At 39.1% G+C, this 16,890-nt stretch overlaps 3 protein-coding genes across 6 annotated transcripts; 2 read left to right on the top strand and 1 right to left on the bottom strand.

Annotated features, from left to right (window-relative positions):
- The first annotated feature begins 796 nt into the window (after positions 1-796).
- zgc:171971 (uncharacterized protein LOC569690 homolog) lies at positions 797-3,694 on the top strand. 3 transcript variants are annotated; one of them, XM_020918307.2, is made up of 9 exons: positions 797-994; positions 1,286-1,495; positions 1,569-1,615; positions 1,704-1,855; positions 1,941-2,047; positions 2,155-2,236; positions 2,330-2,571; positions 2,916-3,047; positions 3,122-3,694. In XM_020918307.2, exons 2-9 carry the CDS (start codon positions 1,289-1,291, stop codon positions 3,251-3,253), a joined length of 1,101 nt encoding a protein of 366 aa, XP_020773966.1. In that variant the 5' UTR covers positions 797-994; positions 1,286-1,288; the 3' UTR covers positions 3,254-3,694. The 3 variants fall into 3 exon arrangements, with proteins under 3 accessions (XP_020773966.1, XP_055005872.1, XP_055005871.1); XM_055149897.1 differs by having other exon boundaries at positions 2,805-3,047; positions 3,125-3,694; XM_055149896.1 differs by having other exon boundaries at positions 2,805-3,047.
- Positions 3,695-3,696: 2 nt separating this feature from the next.
- tfam (transcription factor A, mitochondrial) lies at positions 3,697-7,100 on the bottom strand. Its single transcript, XM_020918246.2, has 7 exons — positions 6,850-7,100; positions 5,938-6,077; positions 5,800-5,870; positions 5,555-5,704; positions 4,818-4,913; positions 4,666-4,722; positions 3,697-4,590 (listed from the first exon to the last, which is right to left on the bottom strand). The coding sequence occupies exons 1-7, from the start codon at positions 6,933-6,935 to the stop codon at positions 4,339-4,341; spliced, it is 852 nt and encodes a 283-aa protein (XP_020773905.1). The 5' UTR covers positions 6,936-7,100; the 3' UTR covers positions 3,697-4,338.
- A 55-nt stretch (positions 7,101-7,155) lies between these two features.
- Positions 7,156-16,737, top strand: ipmkb (inositol polyphosphate multikinase b). 2 transcript variants are annotated; one of them, XM_020918180.2, is made up of 7 exons: positions 7,156-7,712; positions 7,835-8,421; positions 9,402-9,487; positions 10,287-10,383; positions 10,514-10,686; positions 11,659-11,740; positions 12,245-16,737. In XM_020918180.2, exons 2-7 carry the CDS (start codon positions 8,220-8,222, stop codon positions 12,787-12,789), a joined length of 1,185 nt encoding a protein of 394 aa, XP_020773839.1. In that variant the 5' UTR covers positions 7,156-7,712; positions 7,835-8,219; the 3' UTR covers positions 12,790-16,737. The 2 variants fall into 2 exon arrangements, with proteins under 2 accessions (XP_020773839.1, XP_020773838.1); XM_020918179.2 differs by having other exon boundaries at positions 7,156-7,721.
- The last annotated feature ends 153 nt before the right edge of the window (positions 16,738-16,890 follow it).

Here is a 16,890-nt window from a genome sequence, read left to right as displayed (position 1 = left end):
ATCGTTTAATGGTGACAGAGGCAGTAAGAAGTCTATGCTAATCTAATCTCTGTCATAAAACAAACTGCTGAATAGCACATCTTGTATTGAGGGCTTTGGTTTGGCAGGGGTATATTTTTTATTAATGTTGTGATGTATACCTTGTACTAAAGAGAAGGTGCAGGTGAAGTAACACCTCCATAGCAGAGAAGAAAGTGAACAGCCTCTCCACAGTGATCAGCAAAATGCACACAGTCCCTAAAATGACCACACTTATGTCCTAATTTTTGATTTTAAATTGTATTACAACATAATTTAGCTCAGTCGGCATATTAAAGCTACCATTTGTAATTAGAATGGCCGACCCAGCCCTGTTGTATACTCACATAACACCACTACATGCTGTCTGCCTTACTGCAAACTGCTAGTGTGCCATAGTCTGCCTCACAGAAGACCAGAGAGCACAAGTGAGCCTGAATAAAGGGAAAAGTGGGGGGAGGAGGAACAGGTTTCACATCTGCCATCTACTGACAAAAAAAAAAAAAAAAAAAGAAAAATCAAATAAACTTTGAGAGGTGTGTCAGTCAAAGGCCTTAAAAGCTTCAAGGCCTTTGACTGATAATTGCTTTACAGTCAAACCATTGATTCATTCCCACAGGGCTGGGGCACATGGTAGGCAAGCAGTCCATCTGAGGGCCTTGAAAACAATGTATTGTATTTCATATTTTAATTCCAGGCAAAGTAATAAAAAATTCCATAGTGAAAAGTAAGTATATAAAGATGGATGCCGTGTGTTTGCACATTGCGCCCCCTGGCGTCTGCATGCAAGAGCATGCAGGTTAAAGCGCTAAGCCTGTGTCGTTTGTTGTCTACGTCGACCACCACCTAGGTGCATAGGACCAAAACCATGTCCCGGTTAAAACCTGGTTCCAACCGACCTCGACCAACGATGGACCAGCCTGGGCGCGTCTGCTCGTCCCTCGTCTGCTCGTCTGACTGAACTGTGGAAGGCCTGGTATGTTTTGTTTACCCTGCATCAAAAGGATGTCGCGCTATTACTATCTAATCACCTTAATATGCAACTACAACTATTTAACACCCGCACCAAGCTGAAATATTAATAACCGTAGGTAGTCACAAATATTTTTGCCGTGCACTAAACGTATATGGCACGCAAAACAAACCCGTTTTCTTTCCTGAAGCTGTATTCTTGGCTAATGCTAAGTTAAAATGGAGGCGGGTCAGTTGTTAAGCGTTGAGCAAAACACTGTTACAGAATAATGTTCCTTTTTTTCTACGGTGGCAGGGGATGAGTGAACGACATTTAAAGGCTATCAGAATGACTGACTCAGCCGGCACATCCCAGTCTGACAAGATGCTCGACCTCTCCTCCGGCAACAGAGCGCTCTCCCCTGGGCTCTTCAGGAGCGCACCCTGCTCTTCTGGAGGTCCTGCGAGGCTGGCGTCCCTGCGAACCAGGGATATGACCCTAGTAGGAGCACCCAAAAAACCTCGGGTAAGGGTTGTGGATACCCCATTGCGTATTTACAAGCAACCGAGCTGCAATAATACTTCATTTTCATTTTCAGAGAACATTTGAACCGAATGTACATGTGGTTAGAAAGAGCAAAGATGAGTAAGTAATTAATTATATATTCAGGTATTACACATTTCAGTTCCCAGTATCTTATCCTATGTATTGATCACTGCTGGCGATTTTACAGACTAAAAGTACAGATGACCACATCTCCAAAACAAAGACTGGATAGAGAGGAGAAGAGAAAAGAGCGGAGAGTAGTAAAGAGAGAGAAGCCTCGGATCATTCAGTCTCACTCCATCTTTGAGCAGGGCCCAGCGGCCTGCACACGGAGAACAGGTTCAGACTACCTCTGTGTTCAGCCCTCTATCCCTGTGCTCAGTCCTGTGTTCCTGTAAACTCTGACAATGTGATGTTTGTCCAGGCCGAGGCACAACTCTGCACGAGTCCAGCAGTCCCCTGTGTGACCAGCTCAAGCGGGAGCCAGAGGAGGACAGTCATGCTGTGCTGAGCAAGCTGTACAGAGATGATGTATGCATTTTTCCAACTTTAATTTATACAAACGAAACAAAACTATATTGTGCATTAAATTAAAGCCCTTATGTAAATTGATGGCGTTGTACCTGTGATTTTTACAGTTTATAGATGATCCTACTCTGAGGAACAGCTCCAAACTTAAGCCCATTCAGCTTCCCTTAAAACACACTCAGAGTGTCACAGGTAAGACTATACTGAGTACCCCACTCCATGTCTCATCTTGTATGCATTATTGTATTCCTATTGGAACATACCTGTTACTTTGGTCCTTTGCAGCTCAAGGCATACAAGGTCGAAACGTGGAGGTGTGTCAGGCAAAGCAGCCGTCTCTGGTGGAGCTCTTCAGTGATTTGCATGTGTCTGGCAGAGATGAACTCTTTTTTATGCAGCTTCCAGATTGTATGCCTGTTAAAACTGTAGGACCAAGGCCCCCAGACACTGCCAGTTATGGACTCTCAAAGCCAGCTAAAAGAGACAGCCTGCCACAGGGAAAGGCAGGGACAAGCCTGCAAACACAAGTAAGATTTATGTCATTAGAGTCTGGCTTTTTAAGAGAAGGAAGAATACCGTCTCTTATATACTTGTGAGACTACATAATTTAAAAGAGGATCTGTTGAATTGCCAACCACACAATAAACACACTCAAGTATCAAATATTAGAACATGAAAATATTTGAAAGTAACAGCCCGGAGCCAAATAGCTATTTAACACATAACAAGCAAATCTGTATGTTTTCCAAACCTCTCATAGTTGGACTTTGCCAGCAAACGCAAAACAAAAACCCATGAAGAAACATTTTCTTCCAATCACTGCATCAATACCATCACAGCTGCTCTTCATGGTGGTCTGTGTTGCCTTCAGGAACCAGTGCTGTCCAGTTTTTCTGAGGGCCTTCTGGGTAAACTCCAGCTTCGAAAATCAGGAAAAGTGGTGCTGAAGCTGGGAGACATCAGTATGGATGTGACTGAGGGGGGTGCCTTTTCATTCCTGCAGGTACCACAGTGCCTCTTAACACCATGTCTATCATACTGATATATTTATTCTCACCTTGATCATTTGTGTTGCAGCAGCTCGTGTCCGTGCGTTTGTCTGAGGGCCGCTCTGGAGACATGATGGTCCTGGGAAATGTCAGTCACAAGCTTGTTTTGTCTCCTGTTTTTCAGACTTTGCTTGACCAATCTGAGACCAAATCCTCCTAAAAAAACATTTTTTAAAACAAATGGCAGCTAAATATTACATTGCCTTGGCATTACAAAGGCACTGGTCGATGCCATTCAATCCCATCTTTTGAATTAGGCAGAAGTATACACATTTTTATAACATTGTTGTATCTAAAAGGCTTTGATATTTCTAGTGGTTTATGGGGGTAATTAGAAGGTATATCATCATGCATTTAAAAATGTTAGATACTATTTTCCCAGAAAAGTACAGAATTGTTATTTCACTGTACTAGACTGTTGATAGCGTATTTTGGGGATCCCATAAGGCCAGCTATTCTTCATGGTTATCTTTGTTAAATATTTTTTATTGATTATAAGCATTATAATTATGTATGACTTTAAAATATTTGTTTTGTTTAACAATGGTACATTGGTAAACATTGGTGAATTAGTAGAAATAAAATGATTGTTTTGTAAAAATATGTATGCTGAACTTTATTGCATAATGAAAATGCTTTTCTTACACTTTACATTCTTCTAGGGCACAAGTCACTTCTTAATCATAATTATGTCATAATGAGCTATGACTATAGCGTCTACCAAAAGTACCACTTGGAGACACAGCAGCTTTTGCAATGATTTTGAAATAACAACTGTCCATGATCATAAAGAATGGCTTAGGATATCAATTGCCTGAACAAAAAAACAGAAAACAGTGGTTAACGCTGGTCAACAAAGGGCATGAAATTATGGGTCTCAGTAGATGAATCATATTGAATGGAAATAAAATACTCCATGGGGTCTTATTCAAGCTGCCAACTTTAGAGTTTAAACCTCATCAAACACGTTCTGAAATGCAAGTTGTGTTCCGTTTAGCCATTATTTCAGTGTGCTCTTTTACACTGATAAAAAAGTACACTGAATTGAAAATTAATATGAATAAGAATACATTTCAAAGCTCATTCAGCCCTACCTCAGTCAGAACTGAATGGTTAACTTTAGCAAAGAAGATCCAGTTACCTTTGCAAGCACTAGATAAAAGTCATAGCATGACAACAGACTCAGTCATCTTTTCAGGATTTTATCAAAGAAATCTAACAAGTTTTTGTTTTATGGGTCACATATTATGTCTTTTTGGAGGTTTTAGCTGCTTTTGTGGTGGTGCTGCTTGTTGCCTTCTTTTCAGTTGTTTTGGCTTTTCCCATTGCCCTTTTTACAACTTTTTTCTTGGCTTTGGTTGCAGTTTTTCTGTTCCCTCTGGATGGAATTTGCACACGGAGCAAATCGGCTCGTCCTATTTCCACCATGTGTTCTTCCCATGATTTCATTTCATTTTTGTAGCGGATTTTGTCATCTTCAGCCAACTGTTTGTAGACCTATGATGAAGTAGACATTGCGTAAGTACATGTCATATAAAAGAGCTCTATACAAAGGCAAGACTTGGGTCCTACCTGCTTCTGGTGGCTAAACAGATTTCTCCAGTCTTGCATCAGTGACTTCATCTTTGCCTAGAATTTAAGCAGAACAGAACAAGCAGAGTTTATCATTTTGAAGGACATGGGACAAGCTGTGCTATCCCATCACAGTGTATCCAAGAGCTCACCTGTGTGGTGGCTCCTCTGGCCTCTTCATAGTGCTCCGAGATGTATATGTTAACTGGAGACCGGGGACGCTTTGGTTTTCCGAGAGAAGTCAATTCCTGTGAGACACAAAACCCTCAGTAATCAGAGGTTCCCAAGGTTCAGTTATGTGAAAGTGGCAGCACCCTGGGTAGATAACAATATTACAAAACAAAACAACTTCCTTCCAACTTTCCTCCCCTTACGGATGGTCAAGTCAGTCAGGGAAGATAATATTTTATGTCTTTGTCCTTGATGAGATTATATAATCTCAAAAAGCTGCAGATCTTCATCATATTGTGCTTTTCACGTTTGTGAGTAGGCCTGTCATGACAATTAATACTTTGAAGTTCAATAGATGATTACAATCATACGATTACAATAATTTTTGGGACTCAGCCTTTATTGTGGATATTTTTTCTTTCTACTAATGAAAAACTTCATTGTGTTTTTCTGTTTGACAATAAAATTTTGAAATTGTAGTGTTTGAATAAGTAACTTCTATGCATTTATTGTACCCCATGATTTCTTGTGATTTAGAACAGTTTTTGGGGATAATCCAGCTCTACTGTTATTGTGTGGGTGGCAAAAAATTGTTGCAGTATTATTGTGTGTTGTCTATATTTTTCTTCAGATATATATATATATATATATATATATATATATATATATATATCAAACTTCAGAGTATGTTATTGTGACAGGCGTGTGTGAATGTTACCCGTTTCTTGCGAATGGCCTTCCGTTTTGCGAGTCTTTGTTTCCTGTCCAAAGCGTGCTGTTTCTCCTGTGCTGGAGTCAGCTGAGCCATGTAGCGCTGGAAGTCCACTTTAAACTGCTCTCTGGCTTTGACAGAAGCCTCTTCAAAAGGCTGTGGGGCATCAAGGATTTAGGTTATATTCCTCAAACTCTGCCAGAGGAAGTAATTAATAATAACTATGTGTGACTTATTAGCTGACAATTTACTTTTTTTTGTTCGGGGCTCAGTGTTCTCCACTGTTGAGCAATTTTCCTAATGATGTCCACAGATTTGATCTCTGAAAACAAACATTGATCCTTACAGTTTATAGAGTCACAGTTCATTTGCAGTTGTCAGTTGTTTACCTGGGTGTAGTCTGACCATGATGGGCTGCTGCTGCAAAACATATCGCATGTATGCATTTAGAGGTCGTTTTGGAGGTCCACTGGCCACATTACTGAGCCACTTCACGCAGATGGAGGAGGTGGGGAGAAACCCGGTGGTCCTACCCAAGAACAACACAGGATTAGAAGGGCAGGGGAGAGTTGAGTTGTGATAAAACACTACAGAGAAATCTTGCATACAATAGAACAACCACAACTATTCCTAAAAGGTCCGTTTGGACCCTTGGCATGAGCAAAAACAAATACCAGCTTTAGCCAACATGCATTTCTCTTAATCGATACAATGTGTTTGAGAACCATACTTAAAAGAATTATAAATGAATCAATACTTCAAAACACTAGGGGTGCGCAAAAATATCGGAATATCGATATATCGTATCGTTTAATGTGATGATACAGTATCGATATCGTGGGCTACTGTATCGATATATCAGCAAGAGTATTTTTACGTGTGTTTTACTAAATTATTTTGTTACAGCTACAGTTTTGTTGCTTGTGGAGTGAAAGGAAACTCATTTATGCGACACATTTGACATTTTTACTGTTTTGATGATTAAAATGTTTGTGTTTCATATGAACTTTGCACAAGAAGTGATTTAACAAAGACTTTTAGTATCACAGCCACGATTTAGACTTTATTTTTATTGAACTGTATCGAATCGATTTGAAATATATCATATCGAATCGAAAGTGCACTGTATCGAGATATGTATCGTATCGTGGCCTGTGTATCGAGGTATGTATCGTATCGGCAACTTCTTAATGATACCCAGCCCTACAAAACACCCTGGTAAAGTAAAAGAATCTGAAATAAAAGAACAAACATGAAGTGCCTCAGAGCCAGAGGGAGGGGGGCTCTGGTGGTCGTCTTACCTCGCAACAGTAGTTGTGCAGGAGTAAACACTGAAGCATTTAGTCCAAAGGCTAGCAGCTGCAGATACAAGACTGGACAGCGCCATAATGACCAACAGAATTTAACTGTTTTATCAAGCAAACCCACCGTCTTACAAAGCCCAGTATTACACCTTCAGATTGAAATACCCCTATGCTAATAGTTTATGGAAGGTGGGCTGCAAAAGGCGCCTTGACTTCTCTGTCAAAGCATGATGGGAAGGCACGTTTCCGCTTCCGCTTGCCCGTTATTTACTATCGAATCGTGCAAGAATATTGAGCGTCTGGTAAGGGATTTGTAGTTGAAGTTGAAGTTGTAGGGAATGTAGTTATATAGTCATGCACATGTTTGAGCACTGATACTGGGTAGGCGGTATCACTGGTCCTTTTATTTTGTCTGTAAGCGCTAAACGAATAGAAGAGTGAGTCACAAGTGTGGGCCAGCAGGAGGCGCTAGTGGTCAGCTCGTGCACTCGATACACCGCTCCACAGAAGAGTAGCAGTAGCACGTACAAGTGTGCCTTGGATCCACAGATGTGAGATGGGGCGCTCAGCACCTCTCCAGCACCTCCTACTCTGCGCGGGTTAACTGCGTTTAAACAGGCCTCATCTCGGGGGAAATAATCGGTCTGTGGGAGTTGTTTACCCAGAACTCGTGAGGCAGCAAAGGGTTGTTACGCAGCTATCCTGTCCGCGAGGCGAACTGGAATGTGTGGCTTTTCGGCTCCAACAGGGTGTTTGCTGGTGGCTGGAACTGGTTTTGGGCCCCGGGGCGGCAGCATGGATTTATATCAGTGTCAGTGAAGGATTATTAAGGACGGAGTCGAGCTGTAACTGGCTAGCAGGTGATACAGGTTGTTGGCGTTTTGTCCTTACCCAGATATGCTAAATGTTAGCATTTACAAAGACAGTCCACACCAGTTTTTAAGTCCACTGACCAATCTCACTCTCTGGGTTTGTTTGGCAGCTTTGAGCGGATATTGTGACGCAATGGGCCGTGAGCACTCGTAGGAGCAAAGTGGGATGTGGCCACGATGTATTTATGCTGCCGCTGAAGACATGACTGTCACTGCTGATTCGCGCCCCGGGAGTGTGGCCAGCCTCCGGTGTGCTTCCTGCTCTGCTCGCCGTGTGTGGATGCTGTCAGTGGGCGTAATTACCGATCACTCTCATAGGGTGCTTCACAGCACCCATGTAGGCTCCAGCGCCCACCCAGAGCCATTGGTGAACTCGTGTTCATGCGTAATAACAGCATGCGAGCCGATGTAATTTTAACAGGACTAGGTTTATCGTGAAGTCGCTGTCTCGGACTTTATTTGTTGCAAAATCCAGTTTTTAAGCTAAACTGTCTAATGGAGTCCTCTATAGCCCTGGGCAGACTAGAGCTGAGCCCGGGTCCTGCTGCCGGTGGGGTCACAGGGGCTTCCAGGGTGAGTGGCGTTGAATCGGCACATGACAGAGGTGCACAGCGGCACCAGAGCCCTGCTCATCTCAACGGCTGCGTGCCTCTATCCCACCAGGTCGCGGGACACAAGTACGGAGTGGATAAAGTGGGTGAGTAACGACTTTGTTAAGCAAGGTTTGTTTCACTGAAGGGATTGTTTTTTCTTGCTTGTCCCTTGGCACTTGCAGGTGTGAGTCCGCGTGTGTACGTGTACGTGCGCGTGTTGTTAGCACTGGGGGATTGTTCTCAGTAGTTATCTACCCAGTCTGTTAAAGTACAATCTCAGATGAGTCATTGCACACAGTCCGTGATGAAGCCAGTGTCCTATTGAGCTATAGCTCTGCCTATACACTGTCTAACTCCAATAGGCTCTCCTCAGGTTAACATTTAAATAATGAAATTTATGTTAAAAATTACATTCTCCTCTTGATAAATATAATCCTATGTATAACTTGTCAAACATACAGTTTCACAGAACACCATTTTAATTACCCTTGACCATACACGCCACCAGAATCATAAAGTCTAATGATTCTCTAAGGCTGGTCATAAATGAGTAATTTATTCCTGTGTTTGTGAAAGAACATACATTAGTTCTGTCACAGTGTGAGGGATGTTAGAAATGCCTGAACCAGTGCATAAGCATTCAGAATATCTTCAAATGTTCAGGCGCCAGTGTGGAACCAGCTCTTAATCCTGCTCAACCAGTTTCTCTTCCTCTCTTATCTGCATTCTGTTGAATCCTGTGCTCATTTCTTTCTATTTAAGATGAGTTGGGTTTGAGCACCATTCAGATTTTTATGTCCCTGTTTTCTTGACCATAAAAAAGTGTTACAGATAAGAGTCATATATAATATTAGATCATAACCTTTTCTCAAATGTGCAAGATTTGCACCCAAATTCTCGGCAAGTTATATTGACTAGGATGCATACTTAATTAGGAATGGATGATATTGACAAAAATTAAACCTCAGTACAATATAATTTAATGATGATATGATAATATTGATATTTTAGTAAATTGCACCTGATGCTGTGTGCCTTTTTATTTTATTTTTTTTTTAATTTGTCATTTTTGGTCTTGTTGCAGGTATATTGCAGCATCCAGATGGAACAGTTCTGAAGCAGCTCCAGCCTCCACCCAGAGGTCCAAGAGAGATGCACTTTTACAGCATGGTACCAAAACCTGCCTACCAACCCTTCCTATACAAGGCTTTATTTATCAATAGACAGTTCACTGAAGAAGGCACAGAAAGCATACAGTTCAGACTTAGTCCCACAATGCAGAAGGCAACTGTAGTCCCCCTTTTGTCTGGAACTAAAGTTCACACTGAGCACACTGTTTTTATCCTCTATAATCCTGCTGTGTGACAGGCTTTACACCCTGGTGAGTGGATGTGAGAATTTAGCGTTAGAAAACCAAAACAGCTGCATAAAAAAAAATGCTTAAAGCATACATTCCTGTTCATTCTGCTTCTGTGTTCTGGTAAGAATTCATTTGTATAGAGTCACACAAAGACAGTGCACTGATGAGGGCAGCAGCATGTCCCACAATGATAATTTATCCATGCCACCAGACACATAGACTACATAATGATACTGAAATACTGTTTGGTGAAAAACTGCTTAAATAAATAATATACAACATGCATCTCTGTAACTTATCTGCAGCTTTTATATTATTCTTTTGTATAGTAAATCTGCTTTAATTGATAATAGGGTTGTCAAAAGTATAAACAAATCTGATACTACTACTACTACTAATACAAATATTGAAAATCACATTCTAATGTCCAAAGAAAGAGTATTTGTAATTATCACTGTGATATCTAAGTATTAAAATAGTTTGAAATTTGAGTGTCATGACAACACTACTTTCACTTCTGAAAACATTTCAGTAACGTAAAGCTGTAGTATGAAGATCCAAGGAATGTGATGGAGTTTATGGGTTAGATTTAACATCTGTTTTTCACAGGTGTATGCAGATGACTGCTGTGACCCCTGTCTCCTGGAGCTCCGGAACTACCTTCCAAAATACTATGGCACCTGGGCCTCTCCCGACAACCCGAGTGGTACGAGTTCAAAGACAGTGATACCAGTTGCTGTTTTGGCCTTAATTGCATGAAACTGAATTTTACATTTAGTAGAGCAAATCATTTGTAGCTTTCAGTGTTAACTCATAAATGGTTTCTTGTGCTGCAGACCTTTACCTGAAACTGGAAGATGTGACGCGGCTCTTTCATAAGCCGTGCATTATGGATGTTAAGTTAGGCCAACGCAGCTATGACCCTTTTGCCTCACAGGAGAAGCGAGAACAGCAGATACGAAAGTACCCTCTGATGGAGGAGATCGGCTTTCTGCTCCTGGGCATGAGGGTAAGGAGCACAGCACACGGGTTGTTCATTTGACCTGATGCAACTGCTCTGCTTTTGTTTTACTGGGGAACAGAGAAATGTAGTAATTCCCATGATAGAAGTGTCGGTGAGGGGTCAGACCACTCCCTCTAGATTAACACGGCGTTCACTCCTTGAACAATCGTCCAGTTTGACCAGGAACACTGATCTCTCTTATAAACATCACAGTTCACTCCACACCTTTCAGAAATCCTCAAAAAGTAAATGTGTAACTACACATGGTGTAAAGTTACAACATGTTTTTGAGATCCTGTGCAAAGAAAGAATGAAAATACTTGAAACAGCAGCAGGTCATTCAGACTGTTAAGTGTGCATACTATGCATTACTGTTCCATCCTGGCTTTTTAAAATATATGATTTGAGCTTTGACAATTGAATGCTAAAATATCTTTTGAGTTGATTCAAGTAGTATTTCAGCTTTAAGAGTCATATTATTCAACCGACACGAAGGTTAAAGTATAGTTTTGCACCAACATTTAATAGTATATACTTATACATTGCTTCCACTCTGACTCAGAGAGGACTACTCCTAACTGTTCTCGAGGTTTAGTGTGGTGGTGCCATTGCAAATTTAGATAAGATGGGATACTTCCTGATGCCTGTCTAAAACTTGCGTGCAAGAGGCAAATCAAGGATGTTTTGTACCAATCTGTGTTGTTTGTTTGGATGCAGGAAATACGATAGGCCTAATGACACCCCCGCACTTCACAAAAATGTGCAAATGCACATTTTACAAGGTTTTACATAAAGAGATCATCATATAACTGCATCCCAAATGAAATATATAAAAAAAATACCTCATATGGTTGTTAATATAGTCATAAATTTCAGTCACATTATTTTTGTCATTCTGAAACACATGGATAACAGAACTGCAGAAAGTCATCATGTACTTACATTTTTCCTGATGCATAAACTGTAATGCTGTTTCAGGTCTATAATGTGTCCAGTGACTCTTTCGACTCATATGATCAACACTACGGACGGAAGCTGTTGAAGGACACTCTTAAAGAGGGTATGTTATAATATATAGTATATATAGTAGTAGTGTTATAGTATGTTATAGTATAGTTCATCTTATTTCTTCTTATTTTATTTATTTGTAAAGGGACAGTACATATTAATGAACATTAAAAATGTAAATATGTAAAGATTATAGCCAACGTGGCTAATTTCCATCTTCAGTCCCTCGGCAGGTTGATGTAAAATCATCTACAGGACAAAGGAAAGTACAGCAACAATCACACAAAAGTACACAACATCAGCACACTCACTATACACACTCATCAATCCGTGAACTAGAGTAAATAGTGCATGGTCAAACTCTGAACAGTGATTCCAAAATTTATTTATTTTTTGTTGCTAAAATATGGGATCCTATCATTATGTTAAAAAAATGACAACTGTATTATTTAGACAGTGACAAATGATGCCATCTTCATTCTTTGCCTGGCACATCTTGTCATTGCTAATCAAAAATGTGTTGTATTCAACTAGGAACATCACTCTCTGTTCCCAGGTTTGGCCAAATTCTTTTTTAATGGAGTTGCCCTGAGAAAGGATGCTGTGTCAACAAGTATTGCAAAAGTGCAGCAAATCCTGCGCTGGTTTGAGTCCCAACAGCAGCTGTGCTTCTATGCCAGTTCACTGCTGTTTGTGTATGAGGGTCAGCCCCCCTCTGCACCACCCCACAACCCTCTTCAGGACAAGACCCCTGCCCCAGACGAGGCACGGAAGGATGAGCACACTGCAGAATACAATAATAACAACATCCAGGAGCCCATGTCCTGGGACTACAGCCTGGACACCATCTGCACCAACCACAAGAGTCTTTGCCAGCGGCAGTGTAAGGAGAAGCAGCCCAACCACAATCAGGAGGCCGCTGGGCAGGAGGTGGTGAGGACGGGAAGGGCAGAGCCTGGAGCAGGTCCCACTGTGGAGGTGCGCATGATTGACTTTGCTCATGTGTTCCCCAGTGACGCTCATGACCAGGGCTACATCTATGGCCTCAAACACCTGCTGAGTGTCCTCCAGCAGCTGCTGCACGAGCCAGAGCGTCACTGAAGCTCTCTGCTGCACTAAACTGTCCATGCATTACTCCAGTCCATGGATGAACAGACGTTTTATTCGCATTTGGCTTTGAGAAAAACAAAACCAGGAAATTATATGGTCATTTATTGATAGAAACTGGGATGCAAAAAACAAAGATCTCAGCTTTTAGAGTTACCAAATGAAGAAATACTCTTGTTTCCATGTCTACAGTGTGAGGGGACGGGCAGAGGACTAAACATTTAGCAGTGTAGTATTTCCTGATTTAATTTTTCTCATGTCCAAATCATTTTATGCCTTGAATCATCTCAGCCCCTCCATGCTCCGTAGAGCCTTCGCCTCAGAGCCATATGGGCCACGCCTACCTCCGAACGAGCTCTCATTCACCAATGTTTTAGTAAGAAGCATTCCAAGATGGCATTATCCATAGCAAGAAATAAAAAGTTTTAAAAATCTATTTTTTGCTTGAAACATAGATTATATTTTTTTAATGGTGTGAAGTGTAAAATAAGCGAGGTAGGACAGATTTCTTGCCACAGCTTTGGTGAATTAGAGTTGCTGCTGGACCGGCGTTATATTTCGTCACTGTTATCCTCATTTTTTTCTAAACTCCTGATCACAATATCAGTGTAACTCAATGTTCGACATGGTAGTAGCCGAGCCTTTCATGTTTGCTTTATGTTTTTTTGTTTTTTAAATCTATAACCACTGTTGAGAGGTTTCTAACTCAGGTACATGTTATATTTTTAATTAATTGTTCTCCTTGATTGCTCTGTTGAGTTTTGTCCTTGATCAAACATTATTAGTTTGTCTTTGTAAATGCACATAGGAACAATCCACACTAACCTTGAAACTTTAAGTTTGTTCAATTTCGCAAGAATCAGGTTTATTTCAGACCCTAAAAGTTTAACCCTGAAAGCCTCTAAACCGGTCCTATCCTGGGAGCAGGTTTTATTCCTCTAAATATACTTTTATCCTTCTGCTGCTTAGACGAATCCTGGGTACACTTTAAAACCGTTGATTATTATTTAATTTTTATTATTCAGTTGCCTTTTATAGTTTGGTTTCCTTTTTTATAAATGGGTCAGTGATGTTTTGCAGTTTTCAAATGCTCAAAAAATGAAAATATAATGGCATACAAAATGTGTAGATTTTCTGGTATATTTAAGTCTATATTTTTTCATTTAGTATATGCCCCTTGAAAAAAAAACTGAGAAAAAAATTATAATTTTCTGCATTTAAATCCAGGGACATCTTAAAATACGTCATTCGGTGCAATGGACATATTGTTAAAAATTAATTATATTTATATTAACTTTTATTAGTTTTTTTTTTTTTTTTTTTTTCCCTTAATTTTGAAGAATTTCCCAATTTGCCCTAATATGGCAACTCTGGTATCAATTTATTATTATTTTTTTCATAAAAAGAGTAAAACACTTCAAAATTGAATAAAACCTCAGCATATTAGCACTTTACCCCCTGAAATTTAAGTTCCTATGTAAAAAATATATATTTACAGTGTCAAAACTAATTTTTTCGGACACATTTCACAGTAAATGTCATGATGTGAATCAGAGATTCACATCATGACATCGGCTGTTACGGAATAACGGTTCAACTGAATTTTTTTTAAATGGCCTGTTTTGAAATTGACTTAATAAAAACTCACCCAAATCACACTAACAACTATCTAACTCTATCTGCCTTTAATATATTTATTTTCCAAGTGCATTTTGAATAATTGACTAATTAAGCTACCAAACCTATTTTCCTTTATTTCTGTGATTATTTTACATTTAAATTTAAAAGCAGTCCTTTAATATAGTGGCAATTAAGGGCTTAGATTCACCAAATGACCGTTTCCGTTTCATTGAATGACACATTTTGTGTTACCGAATGACATTTTTCATACACTTTCATTCTAAACTGGTATATACTTAATCCATCAAAGAGAAACAAATACATCAGTACTATATAGTATAACAGTTTTAAACACATTTTGAATGTTGCACCAAATTACATGAAAAATTGTGACATTTGTACTTTTTGTGACAAAGGCTTCACCAGCAAAAACTAAGAGGGCAAATCTGAATCTTGTTGCCATTTCAGAGTCCTGCAGAGTCCTCAGAGTGATGTCATTACATTATACCTGAGGAAAGATTTCAGATTATTGTTCAAAATGACCCTTTAACTTAATTTTACCAAATTACATAGATAAAATAGGCTTTTGGGGACAACATTTAATACATTAAAAGTAGTTCTTTTGTATTTATTTTGAACATAATTTTATATGTTCATGCCAAGGCTTCTACAATTATGGCACAGAGAAAAGATTATGATTTTGGCAGTTTTTATAATTTTTGCAAGCAAATGTTCTGATTCTATGTGTGATCCCTTTCACCGTTTGATATTTTAAGACTTTAAACCTGTAATAGTCTTTCAAATTTGGTCTCTTCTTCCAAATGAGTATTGGTACAATTAAAGTGTATAAAACAAATACATTTAAAACTTTATATATTAATAACTAGAAAAGTAGTAGCTTCTGGACTCAAAAATGCCTGCGTCACATCACTGACCCAAATACATTTTTATCAGTCACAGTTTGGTCTGGTAAACCTAGTTTATTATACTTGACCAATATCTAGTTAAAATAGATTTACAAATATTCTACACACAGAAAAAATATATACCAAATGGGTGATGTGCAAGTATCCTTTACATACATTAATATGTTTTTACATACTACAAGTATGATATGAATAGTATAATGTATTTTTCTTTATTCTAATAATGAACTAAAGAGATTTGAAATAATCGGTAGTGATGTGTGTTCAACATAAAGTAATCAGCTAATTAAAATTTTGTTCCTAAGCCCACACAGCTTTGCAGCTCTTTGGGTTCAGCTAAACCAGTCTAACCAGAGACTTCATTTTTTTCATTTGATTTATGTCTGACAATTTGTGTCTGGAGCATATCGTAATGACATTGGTGTATTCTTTAATTGTAATGCAAACTGCACTCTGCCCCATGATATGTCAATGTGAAAGATATAAAAAAGTTTACAGGTTTGGATATTATTACTGCCCATTTTGGTGTCTTGGAAATATTAATTAATGATTATTATGGCAGCTTAACATCTCATGTTCTTTTTGATACTTGTAGTGAGCACCAGACTGGACAAGGTCTGTTTGTCTTTTGTGGAAAGGGTTGGTTCTTGTGCACTTTATTCATGCACAGTCATGTGACTGCGTCAAACCACACCCATTCCACACCCTCTCATAAAGCTCTGTCACAGCTGTGTGTAATGCTATATGTTTTTCATTGTAATTACATGATTATCTAGATATCTAAATATCAAATTTTGCAGCTCCTCTATCCACATCAGTGCAATCCTTCATGAAAACATTGTTCTTTTGTTTTTAATTGTCACAGGCATCTCATCTCAGCACATCTCTGCAAAAAGCTGTTCTTGGAGTTGTTTGTAATTATATTTTGTTCCAGTACTTCAAAATTGATAGTGTCTGACACACTGTATAAAGAACACTAAAGCTTAGACTTTGAACCCTGCACCTGAAGCAGCAATCCTTAACTCCTACCACAGCTCTGATAGTAGTAGAGCTACAACTACTGTGGCACTACTGACTACAAAGTAGAGCTAAATAAAATCTGGCGACCACAGTGGCTATCTGGCAGATACATGTTCTGCTTAGGCCACTTTTGATTGAGTTTTAAATAGATTTATTTTTATAAAATCTAAAATATTTGGGCAACAGATTCCACTGGTGTTACCTTCAGGCCTAAAGATGACTATGAGTGGGTTGAAATGGGCCAATCACTGCCAAATGAGAGGCTTACAGCAAACACCCATCAATGTAAATGTAAATAAAAAGTGCAAATAACCCTCTAATCGTATTTGTTTGTCAATATTTTTGCATAAATAAAAATATATATTCTGTCTAATAATACTTATTCTAGTTTATGTTGGTGCTCTTGCACATTTTTATTTAAGACATTGAATTATAACACAGTGTTTAAAATACATGTTTTGGACTCCACCAAATCTACAAATACTGCAATGATAACAAGAGTGTGCTAAGTAATACGGACAGCTTGTCT

Source organism: Boleophthalmus pectinirostris, unplaced genomic scaffold (genome assembly GCF_026225935.1).
Source record: "Boleophthalmus pectinirostris isolate CB_2022bp ecotype Guang Dong unplaced genomic scaffold, ASM2622593v1 HiC_scaffold_14, whole genome shotgun sequence".
NCBI classification, from domain to species: domain Eukaryota; kingdom Metazoa; phylum Chordata; class Actinopteri; order Gobiiformes; family Gobiidae; genus Boleophthalmus; species Boleophthalmus pectinirostris.
This window is presented reverse-complemented; position numbering and strand designations above follow the sequence as displayed.